The sequence below is a fragment of the Vanessa atalanta genome, chromosome 30, assembly GCF_905147765.1.
Source record: "Vanessa atalanta chromosome 30, ilVanAtal1.2, whole genome shotgun sequence".
NCBI classification, from domain to species: Eukaryota; Metazoa; Arthropoda; class Insecta; order Lepidoptera; family Nymphalidae; genus Vanessa; species Vanessa atalanta.
The window spans coordinates 4,290,743-4,312,032 of record NC_061900.1 but is presented as its reverse complement, the minus strand read 5'-3'; the positions used below and the strand labels follow the sequence as shown (position 1 = coordinate 4,312,032).

General features: G+C 35.2%; 1 protein-coding gene across 4 annotated transcripts in view; it reads left to right on the top strand.

The window, feature by feature from the left end:
- The first annotated feature begins 1,073 nt into the window (after window positions 1–1,073).
- Window positions 1,074–21,290, top strand: part of LOC125075261 — a 48,904-nt gene continuing 28,687 nt past the window's right edge. For 3 of the 4 annotated variants that reach the window (XM_047686961.1, XM_047686960.1, XM_047686958.1), the window contains exons 1-5: window positions 1,074–1,212; window positions 5,878–5,986; window positions 9,232–9,405; window positions 10,519–10,591; window positions 11,704–11,807. In XM_047686961.1, the coding sequence (XP_047542917.1) occupies window positions 5,880–5,986; window positions 9,232–9,405; window positions 10,519–10,591; window positions 11,704–11,807 (458 nt within the window). In that variant the 5' untranslated portion in view covers window positions 1,074–1,212; window positions 5,878–5,879. Of the gene's footprint in view, window positions 1,213–5,877; window positions 5,987–9,231; window positions 9,406–10,518; window positions 10,592–11,703; window positions 11,808–20,570; window positions 20,697–21,290 lie in introns of those variants that run through there. The other variant, XM_047686959.1, reaches the window with a different exon arrangement.

Below are 21,290 nucleotides of genomic sequence, written 5' to 3'. Positions count from 1 at the left end.
GTAACAGTCAGCTGTCAATGTCACACAAAAAAAAAAACCAACGATAGTGTTGTATGAAATTCTTCATTTTTTTTTTTTCGATTATTATAGTTATACTTTTTGTAACATTTAAAAGTATTTAATATATTTAAGCATTAAATAATAATTCATAGACTAAAGAATACCAATTAATAATTAGCAAAATGATTTAAAATAGTTTCCACTAAAAAGTTCATTGAATATATCTACAAGGAAATTAGATTTCGATATTCGTAAATGATGTTTAATTTTATCGAGTATCGAGTCACAATCAGTCGCATCGTATTGTAATTTAATTGTCTTTTAGTTTTGGATTACAATATATAGTATTTACTAATCTACGTGAATGATCTAGTAAATTGATAGAACTTGGCAAAAGTGACAAGGGAGTAGTGCCCTAAGTATGTTGTAAACATCATATTTCCTATAAATTTAAATAAAAACTACACTCTGGGGTCTGAAAATAATTTTATTACTGCTTATAATCAAAAATCAATGTCCATCATGAGGTAATGATTTCTTAAATGTTATAAAGAATTACTGTATAATATTAAATTAAGTAACTAATTTATACATATATGAATTAATAGCGACATTATTTCAACTAACTCATACGGCTAACTATGGAAAATCAATGAATGTATCTACTCTTTTTTATATTTAGAATTTAATAATATTTAAAACTATGCTTATATCAATAACATTATGAGGAATTATTTGTTTTGATTTTGTGTGTTATAAAACATTAAGGTACACCGTAATTTAACCGAAATAATACCATTGTGTCTAAAAATGTGATTAAAAAGAGTATGATAACAGAATAAAGAACATTTTAATTAACACAAATTTGCGTAGAAATTCTTAAATATTTATAATAAAATCGAGTTTTAGGATTATTAAGGATTTTTAACATGTGCCTTAAATCGTTATTAATGTTCACAATTTTTATTCGAAATATCGAATTAATTGAGGTAATCGACTAACTATACATCCCTATTTAATTTTGCTGACCGTTCAGTGCTAAAAAATCCTTAGTCTATGTACACAATTTGAAAGGACGTGGTCTCGTATTTTCGCTCGGATCCGGTCGGCCGGCGTAGCGTTTTTTATCATAATTTTGATCTATTCTATTGTGTCAGTGAATATCTTCTCTGTCACTGTTCCATTGTTTTACGTGTTTTATAAATTTTACTGGTAAGTACAAAAATAATAATTAAATCATTTGTTGTGACGACTTTTATCGTTATTTCTTTAAGAGAATAAATTTTTGCACATGTGTTAACGTTTTTGTGAATTCAAAATTTTCAAATGTTTAGGACTCGTGCCTAAAGCATTTCTTTTTTTATTGGTTTGATGTTTTACGTACACTTTTTTAATTATGAAGTTATTGTAGCCATAACAAAATCACTTTTCTAATCATTTAATTATACCAATTCATAATATGATTACGATAATATATTTAATAGGATTTGTTTTATATTTCTGTATTATTATCATTTGTCGCCTATATTAAAGTGATGGATGTTACGCATTTGTCTTCGGCAAATAATTTACAACTTAAAAAAAAGTTCGCTTTTTTTCATAAATAGTATTTTTTGCGATACATATTTAATTTTGATACTCACTATTTCATAAGGATCTTTACTTATTGAAAAAAAAAAGTATTATACTAGATTTAGTATATTTCTTTTTGGGTATTTCTGCAAACTCTAAATTCAATTCACTTATAACCCATTTAGAAGTTTTAATCAACTTTTTATAAAATGAACATATTTCTTCTTAAAATTAAATTCTTGAATGAGAATTAAATTCTCAAAAGAATGATGAGCACAGATTGAGGGATTAGGACAATCGAAGGGACAATTGAAAAAAATGGCATGATTTGCCGACCCCAAATAAATTAGAACATGGGCATAGAAATTAAAAATTTCTTTCCTCTTTTATTCAATTCTTGAATGGCTAATGAACGGTTTACATATTTATTTATCAAGTGTTTTACAATGCATAAGAATATTTCTCTGTTTATATATTTTTGTTTATGAACAGTTTTTTTTTTTTTAGGTTCTATATAGATTGTTTTTTCATACCATCATATATAATTTTTTTCTTAAATAATAATTATTAGTTTATCACACTTTTATCTATTTGCCATCGATTTCTATACAATTACTTAAAATTTCACTGCTTCTAAATTTGTTTTGTTTAATAAATTAAGATTGATTATGTCATTGCGAATTGACCGGCTTGCAAGTGAATGTCGTAGGTATTCTCATATGCTGAGCTTTTTTATACTCTCTCTTTGCAATTGGGATATTGAATCTATCCTTATTATATTGGGTGTAGTACGAAATAAGAAAAATTATGACATTATTTAAATATAAATTGAATACAAAGGCTGTTTTGGTTTCTTAGTGTGTACTGATGATAGTTTGATAACAATGATTATATCCAGATAATGGCTTTGCTTCTCTGTAACGTAAAATAAGAATTGAGTTATAACAATATCGATAATTGTTGTTTATGGGGTGATTAGTTAAACAATGTTGTCCTCTTCTAACGAATGTTAAATCCATCATGTCAGAGAGAGACAAGAGTTTTAACTGAACATTTCCTGAACAATGTTTATACGTAAGTCTGTAAGGAATGAACTAGCAATAACATAAATTGTCGATCTCCGTGGTCGAGTAGTGTGTACACCGGTTTTCATGGGTACTCTGAGGTCCCAGGTTCTAATCCCGGCCAAGTTGATGTAGAAAAAGTTAAATAATTTTCTATGATGTCTGGGTGTTTGTGGTACCGTCGTTACTTCTGATGTCCATAACACAAGTGCTTTAGCTACTTACATTGGGATCAGAGTAATGTATGTGATGTTGTCCAATATTTATATTTATTTATTTATATTATAACTGACTATTGGTCCATGCTGAGCAGAAGTGTACCAACACGGAAACAAAGATTTCCAATACCATTACCAATTTTATAGTGACATTAACCATGTTATTTATTATGTATATGTTTATTGTGTTAGCATATTAGTCCTTATGTTATCTATTTCACAATATTTTTTCTTTAAATCTATCGTATATCGTTAGTGTTTTGTGGTTTGGTACACTTCTGCATAACATAGTCCAATTACTATCATCCTCCTGCCCTTATCCCAATTTTACTTGGGGTCGGCGAAGCATGTCTTCTTCTACCATACTTCTCTGTCAGACGTCATCTCACAAGTAACATTCTTTCTAACCATATCGTCTTTCACACAATCCATCCATCATTTCTTGGGTCGTCCCCTACCTCTATATCCATCCACATCCATACTCAAAACCTTTCTCACAACATGGTCCTCATTCCTCTGCATAACATGCCCATACCAAGACAGCCGGTTTCCAGATAGCTTCTCGGTTACCGGTGACACTTTCAAACTTCCTCTTACGTACTCATTCCTTACTCTATCCATTCGAGATCGATAGTCCAATTACTAATATTATGTAAATATAATAACCTGTAATATGTAATTACACTTATACTACCCCTCGTACACGTTTAACTGTATGTATTAAAATGATTTTATTTAATATTAATTAAATCGCTCGCTTATTTAATGTTTGATGCGTGCACTACTGATGATTCTACAGTGCTTTATTTATATATGTGGAAAAGATTTTGTTCAACATTTTAATGACATTTAAAATTTTTACTGTTTGGGTTGTATATGGCCACAAGAGAACAGCATCTTCGGTTCTGTGATTCAAATATGTATGTCATGAAATTTTTAATAATAAATTAATTCTTTGGTCAAGATTAAGCTACCAGGCTAGTAAGGAAACCATTAAGTTGGTCAGGCTTCATGGAAAAAAGGTATCTAATTCTTTATTTGGTTTTTTAATCCAAATAATAATAATAATAACATGCTTTATTCATAAAAAATGATTCACAGATTAAAATGAGTTCCCTGGTTCTTGTGATAAGCAAAAGCCTGTGCCACAACGAACCAGTGTGCTCTTCCATTATTTACTTCTTAAAGCTAAGTTATAAATATGAGAACGTAACCAAATTATACATAAAGAATTAAAAACAATGAAGGAAAGGGAGAATGAATGTGTGTTTTGTTTGTGTGTGTGTGTGCGCGCACGCTTGTGTATATGTGTGTGTGCGTATGTGTGTGTGTGTGTGTGCGTATGTGTGTGTGTGTGTGTGTGTGTGTGTGTGTGTGTGTGTGTGTGTGTGTGTGTGTGTGTGTGTGCGTGTGTGTGTGTGTGTGTGTGTGTGTGTGTGTGATATATCTTAACTGTTAAATAAAGAGATAGATTTAAAGTAGATACAGAGAATATCTTCTTTAATTTATATTGACAATATATTTCCAAATTAAACATGAAGTATGTTTAATTTGAAAATATAATATATATTGACTAGGTCAGTTTTGAAAATTATCCTTTAAACTAAAATTCCTTTACTCAATATAGAAGCATTACACTTACTTATTGATAGTCAAATTAAACACTACCACCGGTTCGGAAAAGGAACCGCCCTGACCTGAGAAGAACCGGCGAAAGAAACTCAGCGGGCCTGTTTTTTTTTTTGTCAAACTAATTAAGTACATGTATTGTATATGAATCAGGGTTCGCGGATATATATCATGATATATAATCACGATATATATCAATTGTTTTTTTTCCATCTTCTGAACAACACTCATAGATCTATACTTAATGCCTGACTCGGAATTATTACTTTTAATGATTAGTCGATTACAAATTAATATTAAAATAAAATTAGTTGATTTATCTCACAAACAAATGAAGATATAATAATAAAAGGTACTTTTTTTTTTAAGTTTTCATTAAAAATTTATTTCTCAAATAGATAGAGACTAATTCCTTTGTTACTTTTTTTAATAAAAAATGTGGTACTTCGACACTTGTATTATTTTACGAATTCCTATCACATTTTTATGATATTCGCTTCGTTTTCTTAGCCTGGATATATATCAGATATATATAAAAAAATCGGATTTTTTCGAACCCTGATATGAACAGAAATAAATTTAACTTTTCTTACTATGTATAAATATAAACTACTGTTGTTTGGGAGTACCCTCTAAGGTCCATTATAGGCACCTTATTGTTGATAGTTAAGTCCTTAATTCTCTGTTTATTAACAGATTTTCTCTTTATTTCTTCATATGTAACAAAATACATTTTCATTAAGCGTATATAACTGCGTTGATTGTCACACAGGAATTTTTCTTTAAATTGTCAGAAGAATAGAGAAAAAATAACATCACTTATAAACGGAAATCTCATATTAGGGCAAAGTTTAAGTTTAACGCAGACGTCCAGAAATATGATAAAATTTTAGAAGCCAGAAGACAAATCGAATAGAATTTTTTGAATAAGCTGTTTTGTTTACTTTTTAATTTAAGTGAGCTTGGGAAAACACGCATACAGCCTAATCGAAAATTTTAAATGCGAGATTAATTGTTTATTAATTAACTTTCTGATGAATGATATACTTTACATTTTTAATTTAGCTCAGGATTGTAAGGACAAGATAAAGCACGCAATTAATTAAAAAAAAAAAAAAGTTTTTAAGATTGTCATTGCGCGCACAGTAGGTATATGTAGGTATGTAAATTACAAAAAAAATAAAACTAATCAAAACATCAAAATATTCTTTACTCAAATAGGCTCATAAAAGCACCTTCGAATCCGGTTCGGAAAATAGATTCTACCGAGAAGAAACGGCAAGCTCGCTAAACCCCCAATTAGGTGTCAAGTCCATATAGTCAACTTCGCGTATTATCTTAATTTGGGTAATAAAGGGTACTATTTACTTTAAAATATTTTATCGTTTGTTTAGAAATGTATCAACGAAATCGAAGTCAGAACCATTCCCAGGACTGGGATCCAATGAGAGAAGAATATGAAAACTCGACATATGCACCGCAATACCACGATGATGATACCAAGTAAGTAATTTAAATAAAAAGGTAGTTAAGTAGTAGTAGTGGCTTTTTGGGCTTCAGCCCAGGCCCTTGTGGATTCAAGGGAGCCCCAACTAAGTCAAGTCAAAAATAGACGATAATGCGAAAGAATCCATAACTTCATTAAATCAAACAGGTCGTATGGTTTCAAGTCTACGTTCAGATATGTCTTAGGTTTTTTTTTTTTTATAGCCCGGGAGGGCAAATGACTCTGCTCCACCTGATGGTAAGTGGTAGTAGAGTCCAAACGCGACGACGGCTAGTGCAGTTGGGAAAGGTGATCTGCTCTAGCCGCCCCCGCCTTGCCGGCCCGCAAGATGCCTCTTCACGCCTCGTTTGAAGGAACCCAGGTCATAAGAGGAGGGGAATACGTGCGCTGGTAAAGAATTCCATGTTTTGGAAGTGCGACAAAGAAAAGAGTTGCCAAATTTCTTTGTACGCGATGGAATTGATGTCACAGTTAGGCGGTGACATCGAGAACCAGCACGCGTGGACTTGTGAAGGAAAGGGGAAGCAGGAATAAGGGAGAATAGTTCCTCTGAGCACTCGCCGTGACACATTCGATAGAAAGCGCTGAGTGCCGCTATCTCTCGACGCAATTGTAAAGGCTCGAGGGTGTTGGTGACCTTTACATCGCCAATAATGCGAACCGCACGTCGCTGCAACCGATCCAAGGCCTCCAGTAGGTACTTAGCGGAGCCATCCCAGAGGTGCAAGCAATATTCAACGCAGGACCGTACCTGTGTTTTATACAGCAGGAGCAGTTGAGCAGGCGTGAAAAAACGCCGCACCTTGTTCAGGACTCCGAGTTTACGTGAGGCTGTTTTTATAACAGCCTCGATGTGATCCTTTGGATTGAGGTCGCACCGAACGTCGATTCCCAGTATGGCGACTTTGCTATGTATCTCCAGCGTAGTGCCACAGAGGGAAGGAGGAGGGGAAAATGGTGACTTTTTCGCTGTGAGAGCGCACACCTGTGTTTTCTTGGCGCTAAACTCAACAAGATTGTCAGAGCCCCATTTGGCGATAAGTCCTAACGTCCTATCGAGTTCAACAACAAGATCCCTCCATCTCTCCTCAGTTTCCGCCCGTCCAGCCGCTGCGCGTCCGTGGTATCCCCCGTGCACTGTACTGTCATCTGCATAGCAATGTATGTTCCCGAGAGAGAGCATAACATTGATATGCAGAAGAAAGAGCGTGGGGGATATCACAGACCCCTGGGGGACTCCAGCATTCACTACATGGAATTTTGAAGCGCAACCATCAACTAGAACGCGAAGGCTGCGCTTGTGTAGGAAGCTAGCAATCCAGGTGCAGAGCTGAACCGGCAGACCGTATGCCGGCAGCTTGGAGAGAAGACTTCTGTGCCAGACTCTGTCGAAAGCCTTGGAGATATCGAGGCTGACGGCCAACGACTCTCCACGCTTATCGATAGCTTCACCCCAGAGGTGTGTTACGTACGCTAGAAGATCACCTGTGGACCGTTTTGGTCGAAACCCGTACTGACGATCATTAATTAGACAGTGATCTTCTAGGTAATGGATCAGTTGGTTGTTTAAGATCCGTTCCATCACCTTACAAAGAACTGAGGTGATAGCTATTGGCCGATAATTTGCCGGGTCAGATCGATCCCCTTTTTTGGGAACCGCTTGCACATTAGCTTCCCTCCAAGAATCCGGCACACATCCTGTAGAAAGAGACAGCTGGAACAGGCGCGTTAACACAGGAGACAGCTCCGCTGCACACTTCATCAGTACTATGGCTGGTATTCCATCGGGACCGCCAGCTTTCCGCACATCAAGTGATTGTAGCTCTGCACGTACATCATGTTGCCTGATTTTGATGTCAGGCATCGTGTAGCCACATGAAGGAATTGTTGGTGGCAGCGCACTACAATCATTGATTACGGAATTATCCGCAAAGAGTTTTGCCAGAAGATCAGCTTTCTCCTGCGGACTGTGAGCTAGCGATCCGTCCGGATACCTGAGCGGTGGCAGCGAAGGTTGGCAGAAATTGCTTTGCACAGATTTGGTCAGACGCCAGAAGCTACGGGAGCCTCTAGGATGTGAAATAAGGTCATGGCCAAACCGCGCAATGCGCTGTGCATCCGCTCTTGTGTATGCCCTCCTACAAGACTTGGAAGTTTTATTGTAGGTTGCTTTCAGTGAGTCAATGTTAGATGCCCCACTAACGCAGCCATTGATCCACGCGCGATATGCCGCCTGCTTAGAAGACACAGCATCGGCACATTCGCGAGTGAACCAACGGTTACGCGTACCCTTACTGGCGAGGTCTGAGTTAGGAATGTAGTATTCCATCCCCAACAGGATCTCACCAGCAATAGCAGCGGCGCTAGCTGTCGGGTCATTCTCACTGAAGCAACGCTCCTTCCAAGGGACTGACGCATAGTAATCGCGCAAACCGTTCCAATCTGCCGACTTATAGTGCCAAATGCGACGTTTGCTTACCGTTGGTGGCGGCAGCTTGGCCTGTGGCACTTTGGTAGAAATCAGGCAGTGATCCGAAGAATTGCTTGGAGTTCAATCTTATTTCTATAAAATTACATCTAATTCATAAAAATCTATGACATTAATTATGGATTTGCAAAGAAGTGGCATTTTGAACGTTAAATAAACAGTTATCGGAACTTTGGATGAAATTAAACTGGATATAAGTAGTTAAGTGTAACAGTGTGTATTATAAATAAAGATATATTAATCGTAAACTCTTAGTAGTGCACAATATAGCTGAGTTATTAGCGAATCGCATGGAATACGTAAATCTAAGGTTTTTTTTATCGTTATTCCTTCTAGTTCAAATTTATTAACATAAGAATTGATAACATTAAGTACTTAAATATATACAAATATGAATTAAAAATAGTTACTGTATAAAACTTGACCGCGTGGAATGGTGGCAAGAATGCTAGCAGCATTTCCCCGTTGAATCGCAATTCCGATCCTCTGGGCTAAAGACGAACCAGCCCTCCTGTCACCAGTGGAGGCAATAAGGCGAGGTGTTATACTTTTGATGAAGGTTTTTGCACCATTACTCCAAGGGCCAAGTGTTTCGACAGCAAATTTGAATAGACTGAGGAAATGTTTTGTGATTAATCAACAAGTATTTTGCTTAAAAGAAAGCTCTACGTGCTCTTTCTAATAAACTATACAGTCTATTATTTGCTGATGTTATTTAAATACTAACCCAAAATGTTTTCTCTCCAATCTCAGTACAGATGGCGGCGTACAGCTAGATCATTGCAAGTTGTACGTAACGAATATACCGAAGACACTGAAACAGGAGGGTCTACGGAATCTGTTCTCGAAATACGGGAATTGTCTCAAAATTTTTCTCAGCAACGATCCATCTAAGAGATATGCGCTGATCTGGTATGAAACACCGAGGTGAGTGGATTGTTTATGAATTCCTTTTATATATATTTACTTAGCTTACCTCGATACGTCGTCCCAGGGAGGGTTTATCGACTTTGCGGAGTCGGAAACTTGGCGTTATAAGCTTATCCTTGCGTCTCGTGTACGTACAATTATTATCATATACATAACATAACATTGTTGTAAATATATTGTGACGTAATTGAGTACTCCTACTTTGTTAAAAAACATCTGGAACACCCCGTCACTAGCTCCAAGATTAATAATAGACCGGAACCATTATATAACCAATATGACAGCAACCTTGGGAAATAAAATATGTCCCTTGTAGTAGTACATTGGACTTACGTGGAACGTCCCTTTATTATGCAAGATCATATTAGCTTCGTCTGGTTAACTTACCAAGAGTTTTAATACGTGATGTCCCCTTTTCATCGAATATATCTTCATCTACAGACTGCTCTAGTGTTTCAAGATGTCACCCCATATGGCATTTCTTCATCAAATATCACGATGTCCTAATCTTCAGCCAGCTCACCCAATAAATGTGTTACCCACATGCTACTTCCACTTAATTGGTCCAACGAGAAATTTATTTTGTTTTGGATCTTATTTGTTTCCCGGGTGCGGTTAAGGTTTGGGGTTTTCTTGTAAGGGGTATGATCGCCTGCTCGTCCTGGCCAATCTATCTCCCATATCAATGAAAATATACAATCGCCATATTACTTTAAATAAGCCATTTTTTTAGATATGATCGATTTTCAGCAGTTTATATTAAATTATTGAACATTTAATACATTATAGCATTACATACATAATATTAACAGCCTGTAAATTTCCCACTGCTGGGCTAAGGCCTCCTCTCCCTTTGAGGAGAAGGTATGGAGCATATACTACCATGCTGCTCCAATGCGGGTTGGTGGAATACACATTTGGCAGAATTTCGTTGAAAATAGACCTGTGCAGGTACACTCGCGATGTTTTTTTTCATCGCCGAGCACGAGGTGAATTGTAAACACAAATTAAGCACATGAAAATTCATTAGTATCATTAGGAATATTCATGCCTGGGTTTGAACCACTGGGTCATCTCGGACATTTAATAATATATTGATAATTGTTACAGTGAAGCTAAGTTGGCCATGATGAAATTGAATAAGACTGACCCTCTCCAGTTGAATATCAACGTAGCTCATAAGGTATGTACCACTGCTATAAAATAAAAGTTCCATTGAGTTTCGCCAGTATTTTTTTAAGTAGCAACATTATTCTGCTTTGCATGGATGTAATAAGGTTCTATATATCCATCAATACCGTTGTGCTTAAAACTATTGGATTACGCGATGTCAGTAAGTCTTTTCGATATTTTCAATAATTCTTATCATATATCAGCAAATTTACCCAAAACCTTCACGAGTTGCATATCAAAACCTTCGTTAATCACTCCGTCCTATGGAGAAAATCATAGCAGATTCGGTGCGGTAGGTTTTGAGTTTATTGCGTTCAGACAGACGGGGAGAGGGGGGGCGTATCCGCTTTTAGTAATTGGTGATGTAAGATAAGCTTATAGGTTGACATGTTGAGTGTTAAACATTTAAGCCGCGGATACACTAGTGTTAGTGGAATGATCCTGAGGCAAATGCCACGGATTTTGTTTGTATGCCACACTAGTCAGTGTTTAAATTAACGTCACCCGAGGAGGTTTGACGTTGAATCGTAACCTCCTTGCTGGAAATATTGACAGACATGTTGCGTATGCGTCTAAACTCGGTGACCAATGGCGCGGAAATGAACTCTTGGAGTCTCAGTCTCAGTCGTTGAAGTCTAAAATTTCGAAGATTTTACGATTAGTATTGAAAACGACTTTGTTTTCTCGTCATTAAGTATATCTACACAGTATCAATCAAAGTATGTTCCCGCTGTCTGTACGCTTGGATCTTTTAAACTTCTTAAGCGTTACTCAATCTACGTGTCGTATTTGAGGCGTAAAATGTCAACTCGTGTATTCAGCGCTTAAGCCTTTTGTTCAGACTTCACAATTTTGTTAAATCTAACTTTTGATATGTGACATATTTTCTCTCGCTTTCCTGAAATTTGCAATTTCGTGAACCGTTACAAACTTCCGTCCGGATGTTGAAACCGGGGAAGCCCGCAATTCGATTGATTCGATCAATGAGCGTGCGCGGTGCTAGAGTTTGCCGTCAGTTGGTACCAATTTTTCGAGAGGATAAAAATCTTGTATAATACCTCCTCCTTTTTTAATTTTAATTAATAAAACATTCTGAGCAAAAACATATTTAATATTAAACAGAAAACTTATCAAGAACCGCAAAACCAGAGAAGCAGCAACAACCAGAGGAGTTCGATGAACTATCGTGACGACGGGAGCGTCAGCAGCAAGAGCCGGTACAGCAGGTGAGGCCTTCAGTTTTTACATACCTTTACCGTTTTCGTGCTTAGCTTTAGATGCCTCTGAAAACGTGTATGCGAAGTTTTGTGTTGATTTTGTAGTCAGGACTTGACAGTGTAACGAGCAAAGACATTAATAAATTAGACAAGATTAGACATTTGTCGAGACCTAAAATAGTCTATGGTATTCGTTTTATTTGAGTAATTTATTTATTTATTAAGTCTTTATTGCACCCGAACTTAAAACTAAAAATTACAATTTTGCTACGCAAAAGAGGTCTCATGCAAATGAGGTGCAACAGGCGGCCTTATCGCTGAGCAGCGATCTCTTCCAGGCATCCTTTGGGCAGAGGATCATAATATTTACATATATGGGATATATGCAAATATTATGGGATGAGACACTTATCGAAGTTAGTTTTTTTTTTTTTGTGGAACATTCTAGAAGATTCTGTGAAAACATAAAGGTAAATTAAAAAATGCCATAACGTTCAACCAAATTAGTCGCCTATTGTGAATATGATGTTTTTTTTTCAGAGTGTAGAAAATATTTCAATAAATAATTGTTAATAAGGGAAAAGAATTAATTTTGTGCCTTCGAGCGGCGGCCAGTAAGTTATGGCCTAAAAAAAATTATAATTATTACAAAATTTGTTTTGCTTTTTTTTTGTAGAACTGTTTTTTTTTGGGATTTAAAGTTAATGTGTTGCTACTTAAAATATTAGCTATTTACCAATGAAAGACTTGTCAAAATCAGCAGACAAAACAAAATTAATTAATAAATCATGATTTCATTTTATTTGATTTTAGAAACATTTTTTTCGTTTTTATTCATTCGTATATAGATTATATTTTTCTGTGTTACTACACATTAATAAATACAACAATTATATTATTGAAATATTTATTTTTTTATAGCCTGGCAATTCAGAGGTCGAAGTAAATTGAATTCACAAAATATCACTTATATTTATATAGTATCATTTTATTTATTATTAAATTGCACCGTGCAAACCGTAACGCGCTAAAAGATTTTGAATATTATATAAATACTAGATATTCGTCCCGGTTTCACACGGGCACAATAAAAGTCTTATAAATCCTTGTTTTTCTTCGGGCTAGTAAAGTTGAAATTTTCGTAATTTCTCTTCTATAATTAATTTCATTAATTAAAACCGCATCAAAATCCGTTGCGTAGTTTAAAAGATCTAAGCGTACAGACGGCGGGTTGAGACTTTATTTTATATGTAGAGATAGTCTTCGAATCGGTATTTGTTTAATTTAAATTCTGGTACGTTCTTTTAACTAACGGTTGATTTACATACGAGGGATGAATATCAACCCCCTGTTGATTTCGAGGTGTAGTTATTAATATAGCTCAAAGGCCAGACAGAAACGGGGTGGTCGGTGGTGCAGGTGGGTGGTCCAAGGGGTGGATGTTACAAATCTAAAATCAATAAATCGCTCTTACTGGGATGGATGTTACTCTGTTGCCGTTTATGTAACGATGCATTTATTAATTTGTATTATTATCGTTAATTTGTATTTTTTTCTTTTTTTACATTTTCTTTTATTGACATAGATTGTACACAGTTCTGAAATAACATATTTATTAGTATTAGAATAATATTTTATATGAAATCAAAATATACTTTATTCAAGTAGGCTTTTACAAGTAATTTTGAATCGTTATTTATCAAACTATTTAAAGTAAAGCTACCACCGGTTCGGAATTTCAAAGAAAGATTCAACCGAAAATAACCGCCAAGAAATATATATTATCTGTGTGGTTAAATATCCATCTGTCATCTCGAGTGACACATGTCAAAGCGCGGGAAATAAAACACAGCGAGCCGATATTTAAAATGTAATATATTAAATTTGGAAACAGATCTTACATCGTACGTTAAAACTCAGCATTGCCCATAAACACTGGTACTTTAAGAAGTAATAATCATTTCTTCTCAAGAGCCGTGAAGGCCCAGTGGTTAGAACACGTGCATCTTAACTGATGATTTCGGGTTCAAACCCAGGCAGGCACGAATGAATTTTCATGTGCTTAATTTGTGTTTATAATTCATCTCGTGCTCGGCGGTGAAGAAAAACATCGCGAGGAAACCTGCATGTGTCTTATTTCAACGAAATTCTGCCACATGTGTATTCCAGCAACCCGCATTGGAGCAGCGTGGTGGAATATGCTCCATACTTTCTCCTCCAAGGGAGAGGAGGCCTTAGCCCAGCAGTGGGAAATTTACACGCTGTTAATGTAATCATTTCTGACATTATCTATGTACCATCTTGATTTTGGATTTGACCCTCGTGCCTCTCGCCCTTTACAGTAACACAACAATACTAAGAATTGCTGGACGCTAGAATCAAAATGATGAATGGCGCGACTAGCCTACGTCCTAACTTGGAGTTCAAGCTTCCGGTTTACTAAATTTCATCAAATTCGGTTCAGTGGCATAGTTTGGCGGACGAGTATTCGGGCCACCTGATGGTAAGTGATCACCACCGTCCATAGACAGAGGCGCTGTAAGAAATATTAACCATTCCTTACATCGCCAATGCGCAACCAACCCTGGGAACTTACACTGGCTCAACCTTCAAATCGGAACACAACAATACTGAGTACTGTTATTTGGCGGTAGAATATCTGATGAGTGGGTGCTACCAGAGCCCTCTTAAGCTATGCTGCGGCCCTTGGGCACCCATGAATTTGAGGCCATTTCGGTTATTACTACCATGTAGAAATAATTTGCTCATAACCAGCCTTAAGTATAGTTTCAAATAAACGGTGCGGTAATTTTCGTAAATTCGTAGGAATCTGATTGGTTGCACAATCTTATGTTTGTCGTATATCAATTTTTATCATGAAGAGCACGTCTATCAACTTTTAATATCGTCACTAGCCTTTTGATAACTATGTTAGTTATTTCTTAGAAATATGACAATTTCGAAAATATACATGAGCACAAATTGTTGGTTCCTCGGGGCGATCTCAGGATGGGGGGGGGCCTTGGCACGTGCCCAATGGTAAAGACGGTAATGGGTGGTACCTACCCAGACGGTCTTGCACAAAGCCCTGCATTCGTTTGGTATGTATCTGAACAAAACGTTTCGATTTTATCTGATATATTTTTTTTGTATAAAAATGAATCCCAAATTCTCATTGTCACGCCATCTTATTTTTATAAGTTTTCTAATCATTCGTAGAAGGTTCTTACGGAATGAAAAATGCAAATGGGAATTTTCAGAAAACTGAAAGACCTTTTATGACGTACTAGCTGAACCTGCGGATTAATTAATAATAAACCACCATTTTCCCCCGCGGAGTTTCGTGAAATTCGTATTCTTAGCGGGGATGTCTACACCATATAAGGAACCTAAATGGAAGGAAGGAAAAATGCAAATGGGAATTTTCAGAAAACTGAAAGACCTTTTATGACGTACTAGCTGAACCTGCGGATTAATTAATAATAAACCACCATTTTCCCCCGCGGAGTTTCGTGAAATTCGTATTCTTAGCGGGGATGTCTACACCATATAAGGAACCTACCTGCCAAATTTCAAGCTGTAGGTGTTGTAGTTTCTGAGATATCGTGATTAATCAGCGAGTCGTATTTCGCTTTTATATATGTAAATAAGTTTTTTTTTTTTTTTAAATCTTTTATTGTTCTTATACAAGTTAAATATTTATACTTAAAGGATTGCGTCTGTGGGGTCAGATAGTATTTAACAAAAACTCGATCTGATACGAGATCAGAGACGATTCTAGAAAATGATATTTCAATAAAACACCCCACCTTTTTTCCCGGTAAAGCTCAACCCCCGCCTGCCCCTTCCATCTCGCACCTGAATCGATATAGTTGCCTAGGATTCCTGTCATGTGCACTAGAGTTCTGTTTATTGATTTAGTACATCGAATTACCGCCTGCGGAGATTTACCGTTGCATTCGCCCTCATTCATCACTCGGACGTCGAAGGGGACGCATCGCGTTTTATGTTACTGATGCGTTATTGAATACAGTACTATGTCTATATGTACGCGAGCTGTCTGCTTCGAAGGTAAGTGATGGTGTACAGATGTTTTATTTACCGTTTCGAACGGAGTGTTTGACGTTTTGTCGATCGTATTTTTTATCTGCGCTTTATTTTTTAAATAATAACAGATATTGTTTGGAGTCTTATTTTTGAATTCAAATTTGGAATGATTATTTAAAAATAGGTTTCAATTTAGTTTTATCTTTTTGGTTTTATTTTTAAGTCGCGTTGCGCAAGCGCGTAGTCTTAGGACAATTGCCCGGGCTGAACCGACTCCACCCTAGTCCGACCCTACGTGGGAGTTGGTATTAAATTAGTACTTAGACTTAATGTTATTAGTCTTCCAATGTTGCTGTGTGCGTTTCGATTGATTTTTCTGTCGTTTGTTTTGTTCGTGTGTGCGATGCGCAAGCGCGCGGCGCCGTCGCCCGGGGCGTTTTCCCTGGACAAGCTCCGCCCTACCCTATAGCCAATATAAATGTGACGTTGAAGTAGAATTAACCTATTATTAGATGTCAAATTGAAATGCATTGTTGTCAATATTTTATAATTTTAGGAATTATTCTTAGCCATTCATAATTTTCAAGTGGCAACATCTAAGTAATTTATTATGCTGCTTGGGTTTAAGGGTAAGATTGAATGTCTTATCATATAAAGATATTATATGTCAAGATAGTAGAATTGTAAATGGTTCAAAACTTATATATTCATCAGTTGCAACGTTACAACTTACCGTTCGCCTGTGTAAGTCATGTTACTAAAAATCGGTGTTGCCATCTTGTAGAACGAAAAACCGATACTAAGTATTGTTATAGTTTGAAAAGTGCTCTTTATGAGTTTTCCTTCTATATAAAACAACTATGTCAAAGCGTTAATTGAGCCTGATGCGCAGGCGTTAGGTGCGTGTTTCTATGAAGACGCGCCGCCATTTTGTTGTACATTTGATCGATGTTACGTTGTGTAGTTGGCCAAAATGGAGGACGAATGTTTAAGTTCAAGTGGACTGTGTTGTCAACAACGCCCATTGTTAATTAGGTTTTGCTTTTTTTGCGAATTCTTCGTAACGCTAGTGTGGCCATTTAAAAGGGAACTAGTGTTGCCGTTTTATAAAACAAAAAACTTAAATCAGTTGGTTTGGTTGGGAGGTAAATTTTAATACAGTTAGAGAATTTTGTTATACGATTTTTTTCTAGAATGTTTAAGTACTAAGTTCACGCGAAGGAAGCGCGTTAGTTCCACATGCGCGAGGTCAGTCGAGTCCGATGCGCAGGCGTAAGACGCGCACTTCGATATTCAAGCGCCGCCATTTTGTTCTTGATCCCGGTTATATTTTTAGTTGAACAAAATGAGGAGTTCATATATAATTTTTTATATTCATCAAATGAAGTAATTAGATTAGTTTTAAGCCTTTGTATTTGTAATTTACTGAAGTCCAGAAGTTTCTAGATTAAAACTCTTACGACTTAAATGTAATACACATTAGTAAGTGTTGCCATTTGAAAAATAAAGTGAAACGATAAGTTTGCATTAAGATTTTCTAGAAGAATAGAAGTGATATAAAATGTTGTAAGTTCTATATTTCCACGTATGCGTGCATTAGGCGTCCATTGGATAGGTGGGAAGTGTGCCCGTTGCGCAGGCGTCAGCAGCGCTCTTCAAGAAGCTTTGAATGCGTCGCCATTTTGATAATGTCTGTTAATGTCTTGCCATATAAAAAAATTAAATATGTGCTGCCATGTTTAAACAAAAAATCATTAAAACGTTTACTAATGAATTATAATACCGATTCGTTTTCAAAGCCGTTTTAAAGTTAACCATGATATACGCGAATTCTTTCTTAAAATTTGTAAATGGTTTAAGATAAATAAAGTGTGTAAGATGTATCTATATTTATTGACTTCTCGGTCTTTGATCTTTTTATTAAAGTATATAATTGAATATCATAATCTTAAAATCTGGAAAAAAATTGAAAATTAAGATTTTTTAAAGTATAGACAAACGTTTATAAACTGTCGAAAGACTTTTGAATTGCGACACCGGATTGCCTTTTGTGACATGTGTCAAATGAAAAAAAAAAACAAATTTTTATTACATTTCATGGGACGAATGAATTTCTGATGCACTTAGGTATCTACCAAGCCGCACTGAAGTAGCGTTGTTTATTTACGAGCTTTTAATTAACTTGCAATTTAAGAATGTTCGGGTGAAATCTTGCAACTCAATTTAGAAGATATCTTTAACGGATCGAGCTGATTTTTTTTATACACGTTCTTGGATGACAATGCATGGTTAATTGTGTGACGTCGTCCTAAATCCAAAATGGCGGCATACTCAAGATGGTGGTATAATTATTTTTAATGCACTCCTGCAATATGGGTATTAAGCGCTTGCTAAAAATAACTCGAAAAATAATGTGACCTCACTCTTAATTCAATATGACGGACTTCTACAGCTTGAAAATAAATAATGTAGCAGATATCCTTAACCGGTTGAGCTGACATTTTGTATACAAGTTCAGTATGGATGACAATGCATGGTTAACTGTGTGACGTCATTCTAAATCCCGTGTGACGGTACACCCAAGATGGCGGATATTTTTTTTAAACATCTCATCCGATATAAGTTCCAAGCTTATGAATAGCAGTTAAATTTTCCGCACTTGTTCATAAAACTGTTGAAAGTATTCAGTGTTGCTAGCTGACTAGATTAAGAACGTGATCCCGATGGGATACCTCACCGGAAACGTTGGAACAACTTGAAATGAGCGGGTTTTGATAATTGACTAAATTTTAACAATTAAAACACTGATTTAAAAATGTGTCATTTTAATATAACAATAATAAATTAATTACCATTATTGATAATACTTCAGGATAAGTATTAAATTTTTAATCTGTTGAAGAATAAATACATAGATTACAAATGTCAAATACAAACTTTCGCCACTAATTTACCGTCTTAGAATTTTTTAATATTCAAATAACGACGTTACAACTATTTATCCACAAACAATGCCTTAAAATTCCATTACATTCTTTAGATTTCCGTAATTCTAACATTAAAATTGGCGGTAATTCCCCAATTTCATTCTATAGGGTGGTACATTTTTTAAACGCTTTAATTAACTGCCTTTAACTCATTAAAAGATTCCTATAAATACTGTTTCTTGTATTTTTCAAATTAGTAATGACGAAAATCGGTTATATTTTCATCATCCCCCATTTAACCCCCTAGAAGAAGTTTCATCCGGTAGTATTTAAATATCGACGATTCAAAAACGCTTCATTGTAAAGTTTACTTGAACAAATTTGATTCGATTTAGAGCCATCGTTGCGGTCAGTCATTTCAAAATCGTCCCTAAAAGCGGCATTGCTTCTCAATGTTGATAGGTTATTTTAAAAATAGATAATTTAAAAAAAAAATGTATTTAGTCGTAATTTAAATCAATGATTTCGGTACACAAAGACTTCATAATTCGGTTAAGTAAAGTATTTATTCGGTTAACGATGTAGTTTTGTAGAAATAACATGATGTTTGAAGCATTTAGCTTGGTTCCCATAACTTTTTTTGCTCAAAAATAATATGGGAATACATTACTTTTTCACCATATTTATTTATTTATACTTTATTGGACCAATGCTTTTTTTTTTTATGGCATTGGTTGGTGGACGAGCATATGGGCCACCTGATGTTAAGTGGTCACCACCGCCCATAGACAAAGGCGCTGTAAGAAATATTAACCATTCCTTACATCACCTATGCGCCACCAACCTTGGGAACTAAGATGTTATGTCCCTTGTGCCTGTGATTACACTGGCTCACTCACCCTTCTAACCGGAACACAACAATACAGAGTTCTGTTATTTGGCGGTAGAATATCTGATGAGTCGGTGGTACCTACCCAGACGGGCTTGCACAAAGCCCTACCACCGAGAATACCACCAGCAATACTTAAAAACAAATTATACAAAAGTTGCATGAATGCATTCCACAGTAGGCTTTCTGTTCGTTTACGTAGTGTTTACAGAAATAAATTGCAACTCTCATGGTTAGAATGTCACTGAATTGTAAAATAAATGAAAGCATACATTTTTAACAAACAATTTGATAAATATCAGTACATAATGTGAATTTATTATTTATATATTTTCAATAGACTAAAATTTAGTTCAGTAATTTTTGCTAAAGCAACTATAATTATTTGGAGATAAATATTTGGCTCCGGCATAAAAGCATTTAATACAATAACAACAAAACAAAAAAAAATATGTTTTTGAGGTAAAATGCGATGGTAGCCACGAAGACGTGTAAGTATTTATTTATTAAAACATTTCAATTTATTTTAATAATTAATTAATGATAGAATTATATTTGCATTTTTCACGTAGTGTACTCTATACATTGTGTTTCCTACCAACAACAAAATTACATAAACATCACGGAAACTGAGCTTAAATAAATAATTATTACGGACCTATAACGAACTTTTCATACTATCATTATCAAAAAATCGACCAATCATAATGCAATATTTTACTCATAACACGCTTACAGCGCTTTGCTTTGTACACTTATTCGTGATAACCGTCCATTGATTATATAGCGTAGAAGCGCTTAAAGCGCTGTAAATTAACAAGTTTTGCTTACTTTAAAATTTTAAAGAGTTTAAGTTGTTCATGTTCTACGTTTTGAAAAGTTTGTGTTTTTGATATAGTTTAGTGATTGATATAAGTGAACAAAATCGTTTTCTGCCAAAATAAAATTGCGTTTAAAGTTAATCGTTAATAGTTTTGCCTTCGTTATGCTTCTCAACAAATACTTTGCTTCTATGCAAGAAGTAAAAACTTCGGCGTGAGTACTTTTTTTTATAAAAACACATTATTGGTAATGAAAGATCTAAATAGCTATGATTTTTTAAAAACGTAAAGCACATACGTAAGTTTAAAATCATTAATACCGAAGTAGATATTACTTTAAAAATTTTGTAATTATCATATTCGTAATATTAAATATGGCGGGTATAAGTTAATTTTGTAATTCGAGAATATTTTATGTTAATATTTACAAAACGCATACATTTTTGTTGCAACTACAGAAGGTCTAATTAATTTTCGTAATTACAAGTAAAATTTAAATCCAATCAGTTAAATTTGTATGTAGTCAAATGGTACAATTTTGCCGTAACCCGTATTGGATTTAAATGTAGAAACAGATTTACGATTACTCTTTATGACGTTTATATACTCTTCTAATAAAATAATAATAAAAAATAAAGTCACAACGAAAAATATACATGGACTGTCTTTGACAGAAGTCACTATGTTTTTAGATTTAAATCTACTTCCATACAAACTTGCACGACCTTAAAAAAGTGTGTTATAAGGAATTATAAATAAATGTCTTTTCATTTGCGTGCGTAGGCCCACGTAGGATCCTGGTCAAAAT